The sequence below is a fragment of the Leguminivora glycinivorella genome, chromosome Z, assembly GCF_023078275.1.
Source record: "Leguminivora glycinivorella isolate SPB_JAAS2020 chromosome Z, LegGlyc_1.1, whole genome shotgun sequence".
In the NCBI taxonomy this organism is placed as follows: domain Eukaryota; kingdom Metazoa; phylum Arthropoda; class Insecta; order Lepidoptera; family Tortricidae; genus Leguminivora; species Leguminivora glycinivorella.
Genome location: NC_062998.1, coordinates 5,094,083 through 5,113,802, shown reverse-complemented (window position 1 = coordinate 5,113,802; position 19,720 = coordinate 5,094,083). Strand labels below are relative to the sequence as shown.

Below are 19,720 nucleotides of genomic sequence, written 5' to 3'. Positions count from 1 at the left end.
GCTTTTACCCGCGGCTTCGCCCGCGTAATAAAAGTATTCATTAAGATTTTCATTTGGATCCTTAGGTTTCTCTGGTATATTTATCTGCGATTATTTCGATTGCACATAATACTTTTGCTTGCAATGATTGTAGAAATATTACACATCGACCACAGCGTAGGTAATTCTATATACGCTGGGGAAACCTTTATAAACATCCACATAGCCCGTATTTCGACACTATATGATCGGTGGGTAAAAAGTACTTTTTTTCTATTATCCCTTACAATTTTTTACATTTTGCTTATACTTATCGCAAACGTAATCTTCAAGCAAGCAAACAACGATCGTCTTAGAGCACTTTGATTGTAAGAGACCGCCGACCGATTATTCGTATCCCTCTTAACGATACCCATATTATCCGTATCCTTATCCGTATCCGTATCCGTATCCCTATCCCTATCTCTATCCCTATCGCTATCGCTATCCCTATCGCTATCCCTATCCCTTATATCAAGATAACACTAAGTTCTCGCGCTTTGTACACATATTTAAAGTCACATACAGGTCGAATGCGATTAATTAACATTATTTTTACCTTTTTTCCCTATCGCTATCCCTATCGCTATCCCTATCCCTTATCAAGATAACACTAAGTTCTCGCGCTTTGTACACATATTTAAAGTCACATACAGGTCGAATGCGATTAATTAACATTATTTTTACCTTTTTTCCCAACGTTTCGGCCAGGTTGCACTGGCCGTGGTCGCGGAAGACTGACGTCCCAGCAAAATGTCACCGGAGATGTAAACAACACTTTTACCTTTTTTCCCAACGTTTCGGCCAGGTTGCACTGGCCGTGGTCGCGGAAGACTGACGTCCCAGCAAAATGTCACCGGAGATGTAAACAACACAAAACTACCCGATATTAATTTATATAAATGTTCGGGGTAGACAAATAAATATAATCTACCCGCATGTAATTATTTACGACATCACATTAGAAACCTCAAAAATAACAGTACTTCTCCACTATTTAATGGATGTTATTATACATATAAACCTTCCTCTTGAATCACTCTATCTATTAAAAAAAACCGCATCAAAATCCCTTGCGTAGTTTCAAAGATTTAAGCATACAAAGGGACATAGGGACATAAGGACATAGGGACAGAGAAAGCGACTTTGTTTTATACTATGTAGTGATTAAAATATTATACTCAATATGTTGAATATGAATATTCTTGTATATTCTTGCTAGAAAAACATACATTATGACCGCTTATATATATTTGCACAATTTTAACTTCCAATGTTCTTTGCTTGGAAAATAATATTTTTAATACGCTGTAGATGACACAATGTAAAATAGAAAAATAATGACAGAACATAATGGGTAACCGTGTTTTTTTTTTATTTCATAAATTGATAGCATATTTGTACACCTAATTTTATTGGTTTTGTATTATTTTATTTGTAATCTTTTATTGATAAAGCAATCAGATGTCTTACGGTAGCAACCTTTTTCGAAATTACCCCTTTTTAATGTTCCATGTTACCCCAATAATGTTTTCAAAAACAGATATTTGATTATTCCCAAATAGTTTTTATATATAGTTTTATGTAACCTACATACATAATTTGAATATAGGCAAAGAGGATCGAGTATTAAAGAGCGTTACTGTCAAAGCAAAATGTGTAATCACAGTGCATAGACTGCCATCTCTCCACACAGGCTTAAAACTTTTGAACCTCAGTTTTGACAATTTGGCCCATATTCTGAGCTTGATATGTTTTAAAATGTCAAATTTTAATATTAGCGCCATCTAGCTGAGCCTACCCCAAAGGTGTAACGCCATCTAGGTCACCACTGCTTTATCTATATGGTACTGAGGTACGTTTTTTTCTTAGACTTTATCCGTCTAGATGGAGTTATATAGGTCTTTGATATAGGGTACCAATACCAATGTTTGTTTAGAGGTTTTATTTTTAGAACAATCTGGAAATAGTTCCATGGGTTTTTTAAAAGTTATCTCTGTATTTTTATATCTCCGATATAAGTAATTGAACAGTATATTGAATATTGTAATTGAACAGTATATAGTTTTATTTGTCATTCGGCTAGGCCGCCAAATGTATGGTCGCAGAGACAAAAGTATGACTTCATGACACTGATTTTTCACGCACCCACGTATCGAGAGTCGCGCCTGTCGGGCCACGCTCAGTGTAGGGTTCCGTAGTTTTCCGTATTTTTCTCAAAAAAAATACGTTCAAAACAATTTTCCTAGAAAGTCTTTATAAAAAAATCGAGTTATAGAATGTACAGATGTAGTGCGAAAAGATTTGCCTTGGTATTGTTGCGGAAATGTACGAACGTGTCATGCTATTTCAGTCAGTCTCAGTACAAGATGTACTGACATTGACTGAACTAGCATGCACTAGCAATTATACAGAAATACCACCGTTAGTCGGACTGTATGGAATTACACTTTTGTCTTAGCTACCTGACCAAACGATGAGTTATTTGCTGACGACTGAAATAGCTATAAGTTCGCCAAATGGCACAAAATTTCCTTTCGGTGCGTTGATTCCCTGGACCACCTTCACGCAAGAAGATTAGGGACTAGTTGCAAAAAATATTTCTTACAAGAAAATGTTTAAATGGACAATCTATAGGCGGTTAAGTGCAACCAGCCCTTAACTTCAATATGTACCTTATGTGAAAATATTAGGTCCACATAATGTCTTTTTACGCATAAACTTTAACCTTATTGTGCTACTGAAATTAGAAAACTTTAACAGTAGGCCACACACAAGTTGCCTTGCCAGGCAATGTCTTCGCGAGGCATACGGCCAGTGAATCCTGCCTTAGCCGAGGCAACACGCTTTAACTACATTGGCAATTTGCCTCGTCAGGAAATTGCCTCGCGAGGCAAATTACCTCTGCTCGCTCTGTGTAGGCGGGCTTTATTATGTACGAAGAAAGGCAGTATCTGGGTACAGTTTTTGGCGCCCAGAACTTAAGGGTTATGTTTGTACTGGACTTACATGGTACTGAACCGGATAGTAATATACCAAATGTGTAGCTCAAGTAGTTTTTAATTGTATGTTTACGTTATTGGGTTCCAAATAAATGTGCTTACGATTTGTCTAATTCTATTGTTTTCAGTTTTAAATATAGAGTGTTCGGGAAGTGTCATGGAATGTGTGGAGCCCTATACATTCTGCGACTTCTTTTTCCACACAGACTTATTTCGGATAGAACCGTATAGTCAGGAGATTTAACTTTTTAAAATAAACTTTAATTTAATGCTAAATAATTAAGAGGGTGCGCAACTGCGCATCTGCGTATTAATACCGAATAAAGATAAAGATATATACTTTATTTTCATGAAGGCATATAACAGTAAATAGGTTAGCTTAAAACGTCAAATTAAGAGCTATACCGACCCTAACCTGGCAGGACACTTTAAATCATTTCATCTTACATCTAATATTGCGCACAACTAAGTTACTAATTTAAACAATAGATTATTAATGTTAGGTATATATTTATTACATAGGGACAAAATTATGAAATAAAATATAAAAATAAATTCTACAAATTAAACATAATCCAAAAAACCTTTTATAAAGTTCTAAGACTGCGGCGTAAAATCGATAGCCTTCAAAAGCTGGTCCTTCTTCTCCTGCAGCCGCCTCAAATAACTATGCACGTTGACCACTTCCGCGTTATCTCCGTAATCATTCTTAATAGTCTCTATGCCCTCCATACACATAGTCCTATAATTATGACCCATCTCCAACCCCATACTAGTCGTCTCCATAGTCCCGTCCCACTCTTCATGAGTCCTTATCTTGATCGACTGAACTTTACGTTTCCACAAGTATCTAACGCACTTCCTTATATCAGGACAGTCGCAAAGATTTATCAAGACTTGCATAGCTCTCAACTGTAGTAAAGGTAACGAAGGCGCATGACACAAATGCATCAAATTAATCGCAAACTCCTTCGTAACCTCTTTCGCGCGCCATTTTGAACGCTTTGTCAAAGTTGTATAACACAGCAGTCCAACGGCGCTCATCACTACTAAATAATTCTTGCACGTCATGTATGGACGTAAAAAGAAAGTCAAATCATATTTGTCTGCTAAAAGTTTACCGACGTCGTGCTTACAAAGCTGAGACATACACTCCATTGACTCCGAAACTATTCTAGAATCAGAATTTGTAAATAAACCGAACATTACTTGGAATGCGTTTGCTTTCAGCGGCACGACGGGGTCGTATTCAAAGAGATTTTCATACTCTTTAAATGTATTAGGACGATTCCTGTATACTCGTTTTTGATGATTTTAAGCATGTTCTCGATTAGATCATCAACTTTGCATATTTCTTCGCATGCGCAGCGATCTCTGCAGAGCGTCCTAAATGTGTAAGCTGCTGCGTATCTTATTTCTTTCTTGTCTCTCATACAAAGCCACATGAGTCTGAAAACAAGAAAATTTCTTATATTCCAGAAGAACATAGGTAAGAAAAATAAACTTGCCTTGTGAAGAAACTACCGCGCGAAGGGGCTTATAGTCTGTGTAGATATGCCTCGCGAGGCAAACACACCATATGAATGGTGTAAAACAACTTTACACAGCCACTATATGAATATGCTATATTTCAATTCAATCGGATATCAAGAGTAATCACGATGTGCCCTAACCAGATAAATTCTTAGAAAAGTTTTCTATCGTTTACTCAATCACAACACGAGAAATACCTGAAATACAGATTCGGGCAAGCACTTATCCGCTGCCTGCCCTGGTAGTATCCCGCCAAGTGTGTTAGTATTATGCAGACCTTCTCCCGGATCACCGGGTCCCGGCTGTCGAGGAGTTCGGTCAGACGGTGGACCACGTTCAGGTTTATGAGGTACACAGCGCTCTCTGATAATTGCACCTGCGAATTTTAATGATATCAGTGCTTTTCGTGTATCTTATAGTGTTAAACTGTTTATACTGTTCTCGCAATGCGAAAATAAATAAGTGTAATAAATAAGCGAATTGGGTTGATTTTATTAATAGTGCTCATTTTATTTTGTGTTTAACCCAGATAACCCTAAATGCAAAAATTCTTACCCCCGGGTTTTTCGGGATATTTTGGTATATTGTCACTTACCGACTAGAAAAAGCAAAAAAAAAAAGAATCGGTGCTATAACACCTGACCCTCTAGCACAACTTACCTAGTCGCGCGCGAGTCCATACTTAAAGTCGCGCTTGCTGTATAGACTCGCGCGCGACAAGGCAAGTTGTGCTAAAGGGTTTGGTAGGGTTAAGTGGGTTAATTTTATTACACCATATTTAATGTTATATGAGAAGTTTTTCTGACTTCAGTCTGTATTTTACCTATGAGTAGAATAAGAATATAACCTGATCCAACACAGTATGTATCGCCTGCAGCTGTATGAGATAGTCTGGCGACTGCAAGTCTCTATTAAGCAGTCTCAGGCCTACTCGACCGAAACCGAGTCGAGAGCGTGTTATGTCGATATGAGGCGCGTATGTCGAGGGCTGAGCTGGCCCCAGCCCGAGTGGGTGGAACTTGGCTGAAAACATATTTAAATAGAGAACATACTTTTTATCATGTAATTAACATTTTGTTTCATATCTAAAAAGAGCATGGGTCTCCATATAAAGGAACTCACTAAGGTCGCTATATATTAGGGTCATATTGGCCGCCATCTTGGATATCTCACTTCCGGTCAAGATTTCGCGAGGGCAACCGGCAAATTCGGATTCTACGACCCTAAATTAGGTGAAAAAACCCGGTTGCTAAAAAGTAATATGATTTGCCAGTCGCATCGATTTTTTTGAGAAATGGAACCAGACTATTTTACGTCGCTTCGAGAGGACTACCACGTGAGATATATCACTCGACTCTTGAGTCACGTTATGTTTTCTTCAGGAAACAAAAGGCCTTGCCACCGCCGTACATAGGTATTTCCGATGAACTACAGTATGGGGTTCTTCAAACAAGGTGTGTAAAAGTTTCTAATGGGTCGGCAACGCGCATGTGACACCCCTTGAGTGGCAGGCGTCCATAGCTTGTGGTGACCGCTTTCCATCCGGCGGAGCGTATGCCTGTTTGCCACCGACGTGGTATTAAAAAACATACTTACATAAAACGAACGGGAAATCACCGTAGGTTTTTTGGACTTCCAACTACAAAATAGCATTATCTTATCTTAAATCTGCGGGGGCCCTTACGGATACACTTCGACCCATCGGGATCTTTTGTGCAATTACCCCCTACGATCCTAAGATCCTTCAGCTATTCAGGAGCTTCTCGACCATCTCCACGTATCGGATGATGAGGCTCATGGGTAGCTCTCTGAAGTCCTTCGGTGCCAGGTAGCCTGCTCCAAAGTTCTTCATTCTTTGTCTGGCGAGGGCGTGACATTCACACATTAAATGTCTGACGGTCTCTTCCTCTTCGCCACACATGCGACAATCAGTGTTGTCGGCGTGTCCCATCTTGGCCAAAATTCCTTTGACCCCGTAATGGCCTGTGAACACCCCCGTTATAATTTGGAGTTGTCTTTTGCCTAGCTTCCCTAGCTTTTTGCTCCATCCAGAGTCTACCCTCTGCATAAAGAGCTTTGAATGCTTCAGACCAACCAGGGCATCCCACTCTTTTTGGTGACTAGCCTTTGTTTGGTCTTTCATAGCCATTCTGATGGTTCCTTGTGAAAGGCCCCCATAAGGTTCCGGACCTATGAAGTTGTCTTCAGATCCGGCCTTGGCAAGTTCATCAGCGTTTTCATTGCCAATGAAGCCTTCGTGCCCCGGTATCCATACCAGTTGCACCTTGTTTTGCCTTCCAAGCTTGTTAAGAGCTTGGATGCCGTTTAATACCAGTCTAGAGGTAACTCTGGGCGATGTGAAGGCTTTGAGTGCCGCTTGACTGTCGCTGAGTATATAGATAGTCTTACCTTGGATTTGTCTAACTATATTCTCATGTACACAGGCAATTATTGCATATGTCTCGGCTTGGAAGACCGTGGCATAATTGCCCATGCTGATACTACCACTGTAGTCATTTGCATAAATGCCTGCGCCCGTACCAGATGCCATCTTGGACCCGTCTGTATACCAGATGATGGTGTTGTCATCAGGGGTGGGTGTCTCCAGACCCTCCTTCCATTCGGCTCTAGTATGGACTTTGGTTTTGAAGTTTTTGTGGAAGATGAATTTCGGTTGCATTTTGTCGCAGCCCATACTCATCAGCCTTCCCATAGAATTGTTGTATTCCATGCTTGTGTGTTTAGTCTTCGGCATGCTATCGCTCCAGAGGCCTGTTAAAGCCAACCGGTGTAGCGATTTCAGTGCCTCAGACTGTATCACTAGATGTAGCGGCGGGAGATCCAATAGTACCTCCAATGCTGCTGTTGGCGTCGTTCTGAACGCACCCGTTATAGCCATGCATGCTGTCCTTTGTACCTTCATGAGGACATCCTTGCATGTGCTCAGTAATGTCCTTGGCCACCAGGCCAGGCTTCCGTACAGGATTATAGGTCTCACCATCATGGTGTAGATCCACCTTAGTACCTTTGGGTTTAAACCCCATGTTTTGCCGTAAGCTGACCTACACATTCCAAACACTCTAAGTGCCTTGGCTGTGGTCAGTTCGACGTGTCTTTTCCAGTTCAGTTCTTTGTCTAGTGTTACCCCTAGATATTTCACTTCATTGGAAAGTTCAAGTACCCTTCCATAGAGCCTTAGTTGCTCCATGCCAGTAAGGGCCCTTTTCCTGGTAAACGGTACTACCACTGTTTTGCCTGGATTGATGGAGAGTTGTTGGTGGTTACACCACCTCTCCACTTGCCTCAGTGCTGTATTCATGATTTCTGACACCGTTCCCGGGAATTTCCCGTTTATGAGTATCACTAAATCATCTGCATAACCCACTGTATATACTGGGCCCTTATTTAGTTCTTCCAAAAGTGAGTTCACTACCAGGCTCCATAGAGTCGGAGAGAGAACCCCACCTTGTGGACAACCTTTTGTTGCTGTGGCTAGTAATTCTTCCCCCATGAGGGAGGACTTAATTAGCCGGCTGTTCAACATATTACCTATCCAGCGGCAGATGGTAGGTTCTATGCCATGTTTGAGTGCAGCATTATTGATTGCACCATATGTGGTGCGATCAAAGGCACCTTCGACATCCAGAAATGCAGCAAGACATAGTTCTTTGTTTTCTATGGCCTGCTCCGCTCTAGTTGTCACCAGGTGTAGTGCTGTCTCCGTGGACTTGCCCGGCTGGTATGCACATTGCAAGCGGTGTAGTGGATGTCTCTTGAGCGGACCATCCCTGATGTGTCTGTCCACCAGTTTCTCCAAAGTTTTAAGGAGAAATGATGATAGACTTATGGGCCTATATGATTTGGCTTCTGTGTAATCCTCTTTGCCTGGTTTGGGCAAGTATGTTACCTTTACTAACCTCCATGCACGTGGTACATGTCCGAAGGCAATACACGCTTTGTACAGTCTACTCAAGTGGGGTATAAGTACGTTAGCGCCTTCTCGTAGTAGTATGGGGTAGATTCCATCTGGCCCCGGGGCTTTATATGGCTGAAATGTCGATAATGCCCATTGTATTTTGTTGTGGTCTACTACCTTTTTCGACGTGTCCCAATTATGCCTGGTCGTGCGAGTGCACTGTTCCGTAACACTAATTGGTTCATCGTCTGGTACACTCTGATTTATTATCGAGCCTGGAAAATGTGTGGCACACATCACCTTGAGGGTCTCTAGCCCCGTTTCAGTCATTCCACCATCACTCCTTCTAATAGAGGTGAGTGGGACTGACTTCGTTGTGGCTAGTGCCTTCGTGAGTCTCATGCCTTCCGGAATGGAACCGATTTGATCGCAGTGGTTTTTCCACGCTTTCCTTTTCGCTTTCCTCACTGCCTTGCTATACTCTGTGAGTTTTCGCGCGTAGAGCTCAAAATCATTACTTCTTTTGGCATCGTTGAAGACAGCCCTAGTTTCTTTCCTGAGTTTTGCTATCTCCGGATTCCACCAGGGTACCTTCTTCGCCAGGATTTTCTTTTCCGGGCAGTTATTTGTCCAAGCCGTATGGACGGCTTGCCCTATTTTGTCAGCTTCAAGTTCTATGTCAATAATAGAGTTTAGCTTACCATTGGGGTTTCCCAGGTCCGCCTTAAGGTCATCCTTGAACGATAACCAGTTGGTATTCCTGGGATTCCGTTTTAGTATAACTTCTACTTTGATTTTAGTGGTATACCTAAAGCATATATATCTATGGTCCGATAAAGAAATCTCCCCAGAGACATGCCATGAACTAACTTTATTACTTGCGTTGTTGGACGCTAGCGTTATATCAATGACCTCACCTCGCCTAGCATTGACGAATGTCGGCTCATTGCCTTTATTTAAGAGTTGTAGTGAAGAGCTTACCAGGAATTCCAGTACCTTCTCTCCTCTTCTGTTGACATCCGAGCTTCCCCAGATGACGTGGTGTGCGTTCGCATCGCAGCCGATGATCAGGTCAGTGTTCGCCCGGCTGCCGTAGTCAGCAAGATCCCGCAGTTGTGTGGTGATGGGATCCGCCGCCTCGTAGGGAAGGTAGGCTGATGAGATGACTAGTGCCTTACCCCCCTTTATTCAGGATCTTGACCGTGGTCAGATCCCTGGAACAGAAAGCATTTAGAAGCATAGCATCAATGCCGGTTTTAACATAAATACATGTCCTCATATTACTCTCGGGGCAGATATACAGTATCGTCCCGCCAGTACCATTTAAGCCTCTTATCTCTCCCTTGTAAATATATGGTTCTTGAATAAGAGCAATGTCGAACTTGTCGCTTTTTAGCTGCCTAGCCAGAAGGGCAGTGGCGGCCTTATTGTGTTGTAAGTTTATTTGTACACACCTTAGCCCCTCCATTACGGCGGTTAGTGTTTGGCGGTGCTGAGATCAGCGGCCGCCTCCTGGACCGTGTTGTCGCAGGACATGGGCGAAGTGGTGCCCTCCAGGTAGAGTTCCTCCAGACCGCGCAGGTCCTCCGAGCCCGCCACCGATAGGATCGGTGACGACTCTCGGGTCCAGCGCAGCCCGGCGAAACTCTCCCCGACTAGCACCACTTCCCCCGCCTCTGACCGGTCCCGAGCCACCTCCGCAGGAGCGCCAGGCGGCGCGTCCCGCTCCGGGGCCTCCCCCGTCGCCGCCCCCGCGGCGCCCGCAGCCTCATCGGCCACCGAGTCCCCCTCCCCCCGTCCGCGCCGGGCTCCACCCCAGCCTCTTCATGCTCACGCTCCTTCCCCGTCTCCAGGAGCTTGAAGTGGCTGGTGTCGAGCCCCGAGTGAAGAACGTAGCCGGCCTCCCTGATGACGTCAGCTGACACCTGGTCCATCAGAACGATGCGCCTGGTGTTCAGCTCCGACATCACGGTGTCGACCACCTTCCACTCGTCGGTGCGGAGTTTAGGGTTGCGCCTCTGCATCACCCGCAGAGCCAGCGACACGTCCTGGCTGCCATCGATCGCCGTACGCCAGGCCATCTTGACCGGCTTCGGCAGATCTTTAGCAGCCACGACTTTCAGGCGCCGCCCGCCGATCTCTCCTCTTCCGATCACCGAGCGGAGCCATCCCACTGCGTCGCTTCCTCCGCAGGTGATGTGAAGCGCACCCCCGTGACAGCACCTAGTGTGATGTCGGGCATAGGATCGGCCGCCTCGTCCAAAGCTACGAGCAGGACGCTCACTATGGCCGACCTATGCTCCAACATCACCTTTTCCCCAGGAAAGGCCACTGGGACGATAGCCATCTTCTCGCTCGCCGCTACCTCAGCAAACGTCCCCCCCACCCTCGTTCGCTTGTGGTCGCCAGCGAGCAGAGAAGAGTCGCCACTGGCCCCCAGTGACCTCTTGTTAGGCTGCCTCCCCGCCCCACTAGTGGAGGGTCCGGCCCCCACTTGCGCGTCCCTATTCTCCCGCGCCTTCGCACGCCTCTTCTGCCTCCTGGTTGGGGCTACTCCTCCACCCGACTGCGCATCCGCACCCTGGGGTGCAGTAGCGTCGTCTATGGCGCCCGGAGCCGCCCCACCAGAATTTGGAAGCGGTGCGTCCCTCCCGCAGTTGGCCGTTGCTCCGCGGCCAATCCCCCCAGCACCAGCGCTAGTCGGCTCCCCGAGGGGTGCTTGCTTTGCGCCCCCACTCTTCAACCCTAAGGGAAGAGACGGGTTGGTGCTGTTGGGATGGCCAGCTCCGCCGTGGCCCCTACGCTTCGCCCCCGTCCTTGCGGACGTCCACGTGTTGCCGCTGCCAACGCTCGTGGATCTGTCACAGACAGCCCCACTATTCGCTGGTGCAGCAACCTTTGCGCTATGCGCCTTCGCCTCATCCCGTACGGGTACGGCGTCCCCTCCCCCGTCGTTATAGGTACATTAGTATCCATACACACATTGAAAAATTTCAGCAAACTGGCTCCCCACCCACCACGGAGCCACACATTTGGAATGCATTGAAGCATTAGGGCTACCAAGTCTGCTATAGTAATCCAGGATGCGTTGTCTGTGAATCCGCACGGTGCCAAAACCCTGGTCAGCTCCTCAGCCGACGCAGTGAATCGTGCTCCGCCGATTACAGACCCCTACACCCCAGAGAACTAACCTTGTGGCCATCTGACTGGACACGGCAGCCGATTGATCCTAGCTGGCTAGACTAAGACCGCCCGTGTGAGATGAATATGGAGCCAAAGGAGCTTCGCCTAACAGGGATAACGACCGCAGACCCCTGCTTCGCCTAGACTCCCAGGATCTCCTTCTCCACCCGTACGGGTCCCCGCGCACGGCACAAACACGCGGGTGGCATTCTACCGCCTCCCATCCTTCTTTGTGGATGGGAAGCCCGCTGCGACATGCCACGTCATCGCCTACGGCTGATTATACGGGATATGGATCGTTGTTTGCCATCATCACCCCACCCCTACAGACTCGTCCTCATGAAGAAGTCAAGCCTATAGCGATGTCGCCATGCTGGCAAACATTGCGACCCATCTGAGGGATATGGATAGGTTGGGATTACACTAAGGGTGTTTTACAATGGTTCACTCACTTGGCCCAGTTGGAGATGCAGTCATCCGGATGACAACACCTACTTCCGGTCCTTGTGTCCGCTCCCTTGCAAAACTCGCCCTACGATGGTTCAACTGGTTGTTTCCGTTCTTACCTGTTTCTACGGTAGAACCAGGCAGTTAACAGGCAGTAACCTCGGGAAGGAGCACAACCAGTTTTGCCTCGGGGATCTCTGCAACCTGTGCTACTCCCGAGACCATCCACCATGCCAGCTACCGGACAGGTAGCTGACATAGAGACAGACCCACCGCAAGAAGCGACCGGTCGCAAATTATCACTTGCACATGGACCCGCCTCCGCCCCTAAAATAGCATTAGTTTCCCTAAGTGTCTCAGCCTGCAAAAGTTTGTTATGGTGCACAGAAACGTGTAGTTAAAGAACTTACCACTGGGTGGAGGATCCTTTGAAGCTAAGTGCTTAGCACACATGCACTGCATTGGTCCTATCAGCTCGTTGGCTGAAATAGCCAAATTATGAAAACAAAATAAAAACAATAAGAAATAAACAAAAATTATGTCCTACTATCAGATCACAGAATCGTTTATTCCTAATAATATAATACAGAGATACAATCCTGATAAGCCCACACAATGGTCCACAAGAACACATAGCGAGAAAAAGTATTCACGAGGCAACGTTGAAGTAGAAGTGCCTCGGCCGAGGCAGATCTCTTGACCGACGACAACTCGCGCTTTCTCGCCCGAGGCATGTCTACATTATCCATTTGCCGCGCTAGGTGTGCTAGGACATAGTCTCGCGAAGTGCCTCGCTCTGTGTGGGGCCGCCTCATAGCAGAACTAGGACCACCTGTCTCCATTATCCCCAACCCAATTAAGGTAGAAAATGAGTATATAAAAAGTCCGCTCAGTTGAATATTATAATATGGACTAATTAGGAACGGCAAACATGCAGCCAACATACAAATTTCATGAGTTAAATAAGAGCTTGTGAGCGGAAACGTACCACAAGGCGAGTCTATAACCTTCTTCCCCATAGCTCTGTCCACGACTTTATTGATAACCCGCGGATCCATAGCACAGACGAGCTGCAGGTACGAATTCTTCTCAGCGCAAAACATGGCTAAATATTTATAAAAAAAACCCTAGTAAAACTATATCGAAAATGCTTTTGACATTCTTTTGAGCGTCGGGTTGACGTATAACGTCATGGTGGTAAAGGTAGTCAGAGTTTTTGTTTTAATTTAAGGGTAAATAGACGTGAAATCCTAGGTCCGTTGTTGAAAGAAATGGTCTTCTCATTTTTTCAATACAGTATTTTATTTCCTTTTCTTTTTCAGCGCTTTTTTTAATTCGCATATTGCGCGACTGGCGCTTCCCTCATTTTGTCGGCTATTCCTAGTGTATGGAGTCAACTTAGTTCCAACGGGCGCCGTTAGCATTAATGTTAGACATGCCCATAAAATGATGTGTATAAACTAATACCTACAAAAACGTACAGATGTAGTGCAAAAAGATGTACTTATTGTAACGTGTATATTTAGCAATAACCAAAAAGTTTTGATGCAACTATTATAAAGATTTGACGTAGTACCTCAACAGAACCTTTGCTTTATGATTTCTTTATGTGATAGGATCATGACAGGATAGCTCATATGGCCCCTGTACACGCATGGCCAACGGTTCCACCAGCCCTTTGTGAAACCCCTTGGCCAAGATAAGAGCCGCTGTTTACACATTGGCGAACCAATCACTTGGCATTGGCTCTTCATGAAAGATGGACGTGGAATGGAAAAGTCTAGAAAATTCTAGGTCATAGACGTTGTCAGAAAAAATTGATTAAAAAATAATAACCCCGTAGTAAAATTAAATTATTTGAAATATTAACAATTTTTTGAATATTCTGATAAGAACATTTATCTTTTTTAGGAAATACATTAAACATTTGCAAGGTTATTTTATTTCCTAAAATCTACACTATTATTGGCATAGATAAACTTATTATTTTCGTAAATATTTCACTACTGTCCTCTCTGACGGCTGACGAGCAACTGAATGAAGCGCCAACGTGTAAACGCAGTTGGCCATTGGCGCCAAGATCCTTTGATGTGTGGACAAAAAACCGACACGAATCGGTTGGCCGGCAAGCGCAAGCGCCAACTGCTAACTTACGGCCAAGTAGCCCTCTACACACATGGCCAAGGGGGTTGGTGGAACTGTTGGCCATGTGTGTACAGCGGTCATTAGACTAAGGAAATTCTATTATTTTATGGATAGCTTTATGGTTGACATTGACACAGGCGATGTCAGAGTCAAAGAGCATTGAATCAAAAACAATAGGATTTCTGATATGATTTGATACGAACAGTGTCGACAACAATAAAATTTTAAACTGATTTTATTTGACGTATTGTGCATTATGATTGTGGTAGATGTTTATCTTGTGATAATGTATTAATTTAAATAAAAACTTTCTTTATTTCAGATACGTATATTTTTACCACACGTAATTTATGGCAACAAAATTAAATATAATACTTTGAAAGTAACTTTTTACAAATCGCAAACTCATACAATATTAAAAAAACCTTTCTAAGAGTATGGTGTGCTATCGATAATCTTCAACAGCTGGTTCTTCTTCTCCTGCAACCGCCTCAAGTAACTATGCACGTTCACCACCTCCGCGTTATCTCCGTAATCATTCTTAATGGTCTCCGTGAGCTCGATGCACATGGTCCTATAATTATGTCCCGTCTCCAACCCCATACTAGTCGTCTCCATAGTCCCGTCCCATTCTTCATGAGTCCTTATCATGATCAGCTGAACTTTACGTTTCCACAACTGTCTCACGTGCTTCCTTATATCAGGACAGTCGCAAAGGTTTATCAAGGCTTGTATAGATCTCAACTGTAGCAAAGGCATCGAAGGCGCATGACACAAATGCATCAAAGTAACCGTCAGCTCCCTCGTAACCTCTTTAGCGCGCCATTTCGATCGCTTCGTCAAAGTCGTATAACACAGCAGTCCGACGGCGCTCATCACTACGTCATAATTATCGCACTTCATGTATGGACGTAAAAAGAATGTCAAATCATATTTGTCAGCTAAAATTTTACCGACGTCGTGCTTACAAAGCTGTGACATACACTCCATTGCCTCCGAAACTATTCTAGGATCAGAATTTTTAAATAAACCGAACATTACTTGGAACGCGTTCGCTTTCAGCGGCACGATGGGGTCGTATTCAAAGAGATTCTTCATACTCTTCAAATGTATTAGGACGATTCCTGTAAACTCGTTTTGGACGATTTTAAGCATGTTCTCGATTAGATCGTCAACTTTGCATATTGCCTCGCATGCGCAGCGATCCCTGCAAAGCGTTCTAAATGTGTATGCTGCGGCGAATCTTATTTCTTTCTTGTCTCTGATACAAAGCCACATGAGTCTGAAAACATGAAAATCTCTTATATTCGAGAACATACAACATACGATAGATAAGAATAAGAATAATAAGAATAAGAATAAGATATTATTGTTAAATAAATAAATATATGTGAGGCAGATGTGAGGTTTTATGTCAATCGAAATATGGAAAGAGAATATTTTACTTGCAATAGGCTACTAGACTTATATCTAATTTGGCACAATAAATTATTGTCTTCTGTAATATTTGACATAAGAAACCAATATTAAATGATTTCGGGTATTAGATGTGTAAGATGACTACGTATTTTTAATTAAAAAATGTGAGTAATTTTTTTTTAATTTTGGCTACCGAAAACGCTGTCGGCCGTGTAGTGACGTCATAGAATTCATGTCAAATCAATCACTGACATAATGACATTTATGCCTGTACTTAAAGTGTCAGAAAGTGTTGTTTTCGCACTGAATGACTTCATTCACAGAAAATCTATAGATGACATGGCTGATGTTGTTTTTGCCTAATTACGTAAAAGTATTATTTAATAGTACATTACGATACAAGTGCGTAAAAAAGGAAGTTCGAAACGAGTGGCGATAAATTAAAACACGACCGAAGGGAGTGTTTTAAATCGACACGAGTTACGAATTTCCTTTTCGCACGTGTATCGTACGACGTTTTTCAGTACAGATGAGCCTCCGAAGTTTTGACCTGACATATATTGAACCACTTCTCGCACTAGTGCGTAAAAAAAACACCATCTGTACTGAAAAAATATTTTTGCGGTTTGTAAGTCATAATAAAATATAGTGTTTTTTTTTCGGTTAATTGGACAGCGGATTTCGGTTAATAATATAAGATAAACTTTAAAAAAGGGTCGAGTAGCCTATATTTGATTAAAACCAAGTAAAAACTTTATAACTACCTGAAATACAGATTCGGGCAAGCACTTATCCGCTGCCTGCCCTGGTAGTACCCCGCCAAGTGTGTTAGTATTATGCAGACCTTCTCTCGTATCACCGGGTCCCGGCTGTCGAGGAGTTCGGTCAGACGATGGACCACGTTCAGGTTTATAAGGAACATGGCGTTCTCTGATATTTGCACCTGCGAATTTTAATGGTTTCAGTGCTAGTCGCTTCAGGTGTATCTTATCATATTTATGCTAAGCTAGCGAATGTTTTTAACTTGCATTATTGTGTTGTGATTGATAGTGCTTCTTAACACCTTGTAAACGAGTTCCTAAATGGAAAAATGCAAGGGTATGTAATTAGACCAGTAGGAACCCAGCAGTACCAGTTAGTGATCAAAAAATGGCCAAGAATTGCACCTGATCCAATATTAGATTAGATTAGATTTTTAAAATTAAATGGCCTCAGTCCCATTGGTGGGACTATTTTGTCAGTGTCAAGGTGATATAAGCCAATCGTTTTAAGATTTTGGTACGGTAAGTACGACAGTGTACGGTAGTTGGCACTTGTAAATTGATAGCTAGATTTTACAAGGGCACGTGGACTATCGGCCGTTGACGACAAAAAAGGGGCAATACGCGTTTCGAGATTAATTCTTCATCAGCTTCTCACTATAACATTAGTTTACTGCATAATAAGCTATCGATATTACACTTTAAACAACATTAATGAGCAAAAGAAGGAGAAATTATTCACGACACAATACCGCTAAGATGGCGCCCGTACCGGAAGTCCGATCCAATATTATTTGTGTTTCGTAGTTTGTAAAGTGAAGTCTCAATCCTAGCTACTTGGCCGAAGCGAAGTCGACCGTGAGTAACTTTGATTTAAGGCGTTTATGTGAGGTCTCATAGTCTGTATTTTATGCATTGAATCAATAGGCCCAGAATCTGGACGGTTGAGCCAACGTCGAGCCATATAGGTGGAATTTTAATATTAGTGCCACCTATCAGTAGGAAAATATTCTAACCTGATCCAACATAGTATGTATCGCCTGCAGCTGTATGAGATAGTCTGGCGAGTGCAAGTCTCTATTAAGCAGTCTCAGGCCTACTCGGCCGAAGCCCAGTCGAGAGCGTGTTATGTCGATATGTGGAGCGTATATCGACGGCCGAGCTGATGTTAAGCCGAGCGGGTGGAACTTGGCTGAAAACATATTGAACTTAAAACGAACATTCTTTATTATCGTGTAAAACAAACTCCTCAAACTCCGCAAACTTTTTTTTATTTAACTTTGAGAAGAATTTTGCTCGAATTATCGCATGTGTCGCTCGAGCCATGGCAAGCAAGTGTGGATAATATGTCTATGTTTTCTTCAGAAACGAAATGAATTACTATAGATATACCTAGCTAGAGCAAGTATGTAATGGCTAAAGCCTGACTAGTATACGCCTATTGTCAAGAGGGCGCTGTTATTCTGATGTAGGCGTTGACAGTTCCGTATAGTAGGAAGAAAATAGTTCTAATGAAATTCCGCAATATGGCGTCATATATTTCTGGTCAGGTTTTAATTGAATTTGGCGTCCAGCTGCAAATATCAGTCCAATCTCGTTGGCTTAGCAATAGCTTCTCAATGTGAATCAAAATGTGTTTTGGTGCAGTAGCGATACCTAACAGGCAACTGGTCATCTTCTTCTACCGTGACTTATCCCTTTATTTGGGGTGGACCCTCCTCGTTTTACGGCGCCAACACAGTCGCTCTTGGGTTTGCTCGTTCCAGGTCGTTATCAACGGTTGTCCACCACGACCACGTGGCAGGCGCCGTTCCCTGTCTCTCTTTTTATCCGGGATAGCTGGGGCCCTTTTTTTACAGCTAATAAGCACAGGGTGCGTAGCCAAATGGCACAAACGCTCACGAAACGCTCACGAAACGAAACGCTTGTACATATCTATCTCTATCGCTCTTGCGTATTGGCACGACATAGCCAGACTACCTTTCGCGGCGTTTCGTTTTCGTTTCGCGTTGAAGAAATGCCATTCGGCTGGTAATTAAAAAAAAACTTACCTCGGGATGGTGGATCCTTTGTAACTAAGTGCTTAGCACACCTGCATTGAATTGGTCCTACGAGCTCGTTGGCTGAAATAGCCAGATTATGAAAATAAAATAAATTAAAACAATAAGTAATAAACAAAAATTTTGTCCTTCTATCTAGTTACAAAATAAAATAAAAATGTACCTATGTCACCATTTTCATTTTGGATACAATTGGTCACTGTACTTTGAAAATAATACTCTTATAAGCCCACCCAGTTGACCCTATAAGCACACGGAGTGTGTTATTCGCGCGGCAAACGTCGACGTAGATGAGATGTGCCTCGAGCGAGACAGGTCACGCTGTCTCGCCCGAGGCATGTAGGACATTGCCTCGTGACGTGCCCTCGCTCTGTGTGGCCCCGCCTAACTACAGAACTCCTATGACCACCTTTTGTCTCCATTATCCCCAAATAACTAAGTATACACGAGTGTATACCTCTAAAATAGCTCAATTGAATAATATAATATTGTGGGACTAATAATAAACGGCGAACATGCTGCCTATATACAAATAATACAAATATCAGCTAAAATAAATAGTTAAATAAGAGCTTGTGAAGTGAACTGAAACGTACCACAAGGCAAGTCTAGAACCTTCTTCCCCATAGCTCTGTCCACGGCTTTATTGATAACCCGCGGCTCCATAGCGCACACCAATTGGAGATATGAATTCTTTTCAGCGCAAAACATGGCGAAATATTTATAATACAGATCAAGTAAAATTATAATTACCGAAATTTGTCGTTGGACGTCGGGATGACGTTTAACGTCATGGTGGTTTTGATGGCTCATTGACACATACGATTTTTTTAAATAGATGTTTGAAGAACTTTCGTCCATGCCTCAGGTTAATTCCACCTTATTTAAAATAGCTTAAAAATCAAATTTAAAGTCACACACAGGTCGAACGAGATTAATTAACATTATTTTACCTTTGTTAATTAATCGCGTTCGAGCTGTATGTGACTTTAAATATGTGTATAAAGCGTGAGAACTTGATGTGTTATATAGCTTAAAAATCTTTGAAATTACCGGTAGTTTGAGTTAAGTAATACCATGCTTATTTGCCTAGATATTATTGTTCATATCTACACCTTTTTAGCCAACAGGTATTTTACTAAAACCATGGAATTCTTATTATTTTACAACTATCACAAGGAGTTAAATTGAGTCTTTGATAGATTTTTTCCATGCCTATGAGTTTGGTATGACGTT

General features: G+C 43.1%; 3 protein-coding genes across 3 annotated transcripts; all 3 read right to left on the bottom strand.

The window, feature by feature from the left end:
• Positions 1-4,246: 4,246 nt before the first annotated feature.
• On the bottom strand, positions 4,247-13,481 carry LOC125241655. The gene is made up of 5 exons (XM_048150229.1): positions 13,088-13,481; positions 12,510-12,581; positions 5,401-5,576; positions 4,751-4,929; positions 4,247-4,469 (listed from the first exon to the last, which is right to left on the bottom strand). Exons 1-5 carry the CDS (start codon positions 13,200-13,202, stop codon positions 4,247-4,249), a joined length of 765 nt encoding a protein of 254 aa, XP_048006186.1. The 5' UTR covers positions 13,203-13,481.
• Positions 9,647-11,412, bottom strand: LOC125241657. Its single transcript, XM_048150232.1, has 2 exons — positions 9,924-11,412; positions 9,647-9,683 (listed from the first exon to the last, which is right to left on the bottom strand). Exon 1 carries the CDS (start codon positions 10,548-10,550, stop codon positions 10,125-10,127), a length of 426 nt encoding a protein of 141 aa, XP_048006189.1. The 5' UTR covers positions 10,551-11,412; the 3' UTR covers positions 9,647-9,683; positions 9,924-10,124.
• Positions 13,482-14,562: 1,081 nt separating the features above from the next.
• LOC125241648 lies at positions 14,563-19,254 on the bottom strand. Its single transcript, XM_048150219.1, has 4 exons — positions 19,081-19,254; positions 17,441-17,616; positions 16,428-16,606; positions 14,563-15,526 (listed from the first exon to the last, which is right to left on the bottom strand). Exons 1-4 carry the CDS (start codon positions 19,193-19,195, stop codon positions 14,674-14,676), a joined length of 1,323 nt encoding a protein of 440 aa, XP_048006176.1. The 5' UTR covers positions 19,196-19,254; the 3' UTR covers positions 14,563-14,673.
• Between the last annotated feature and the right edge of the window lie 466 nt (positions 19,255-19,720).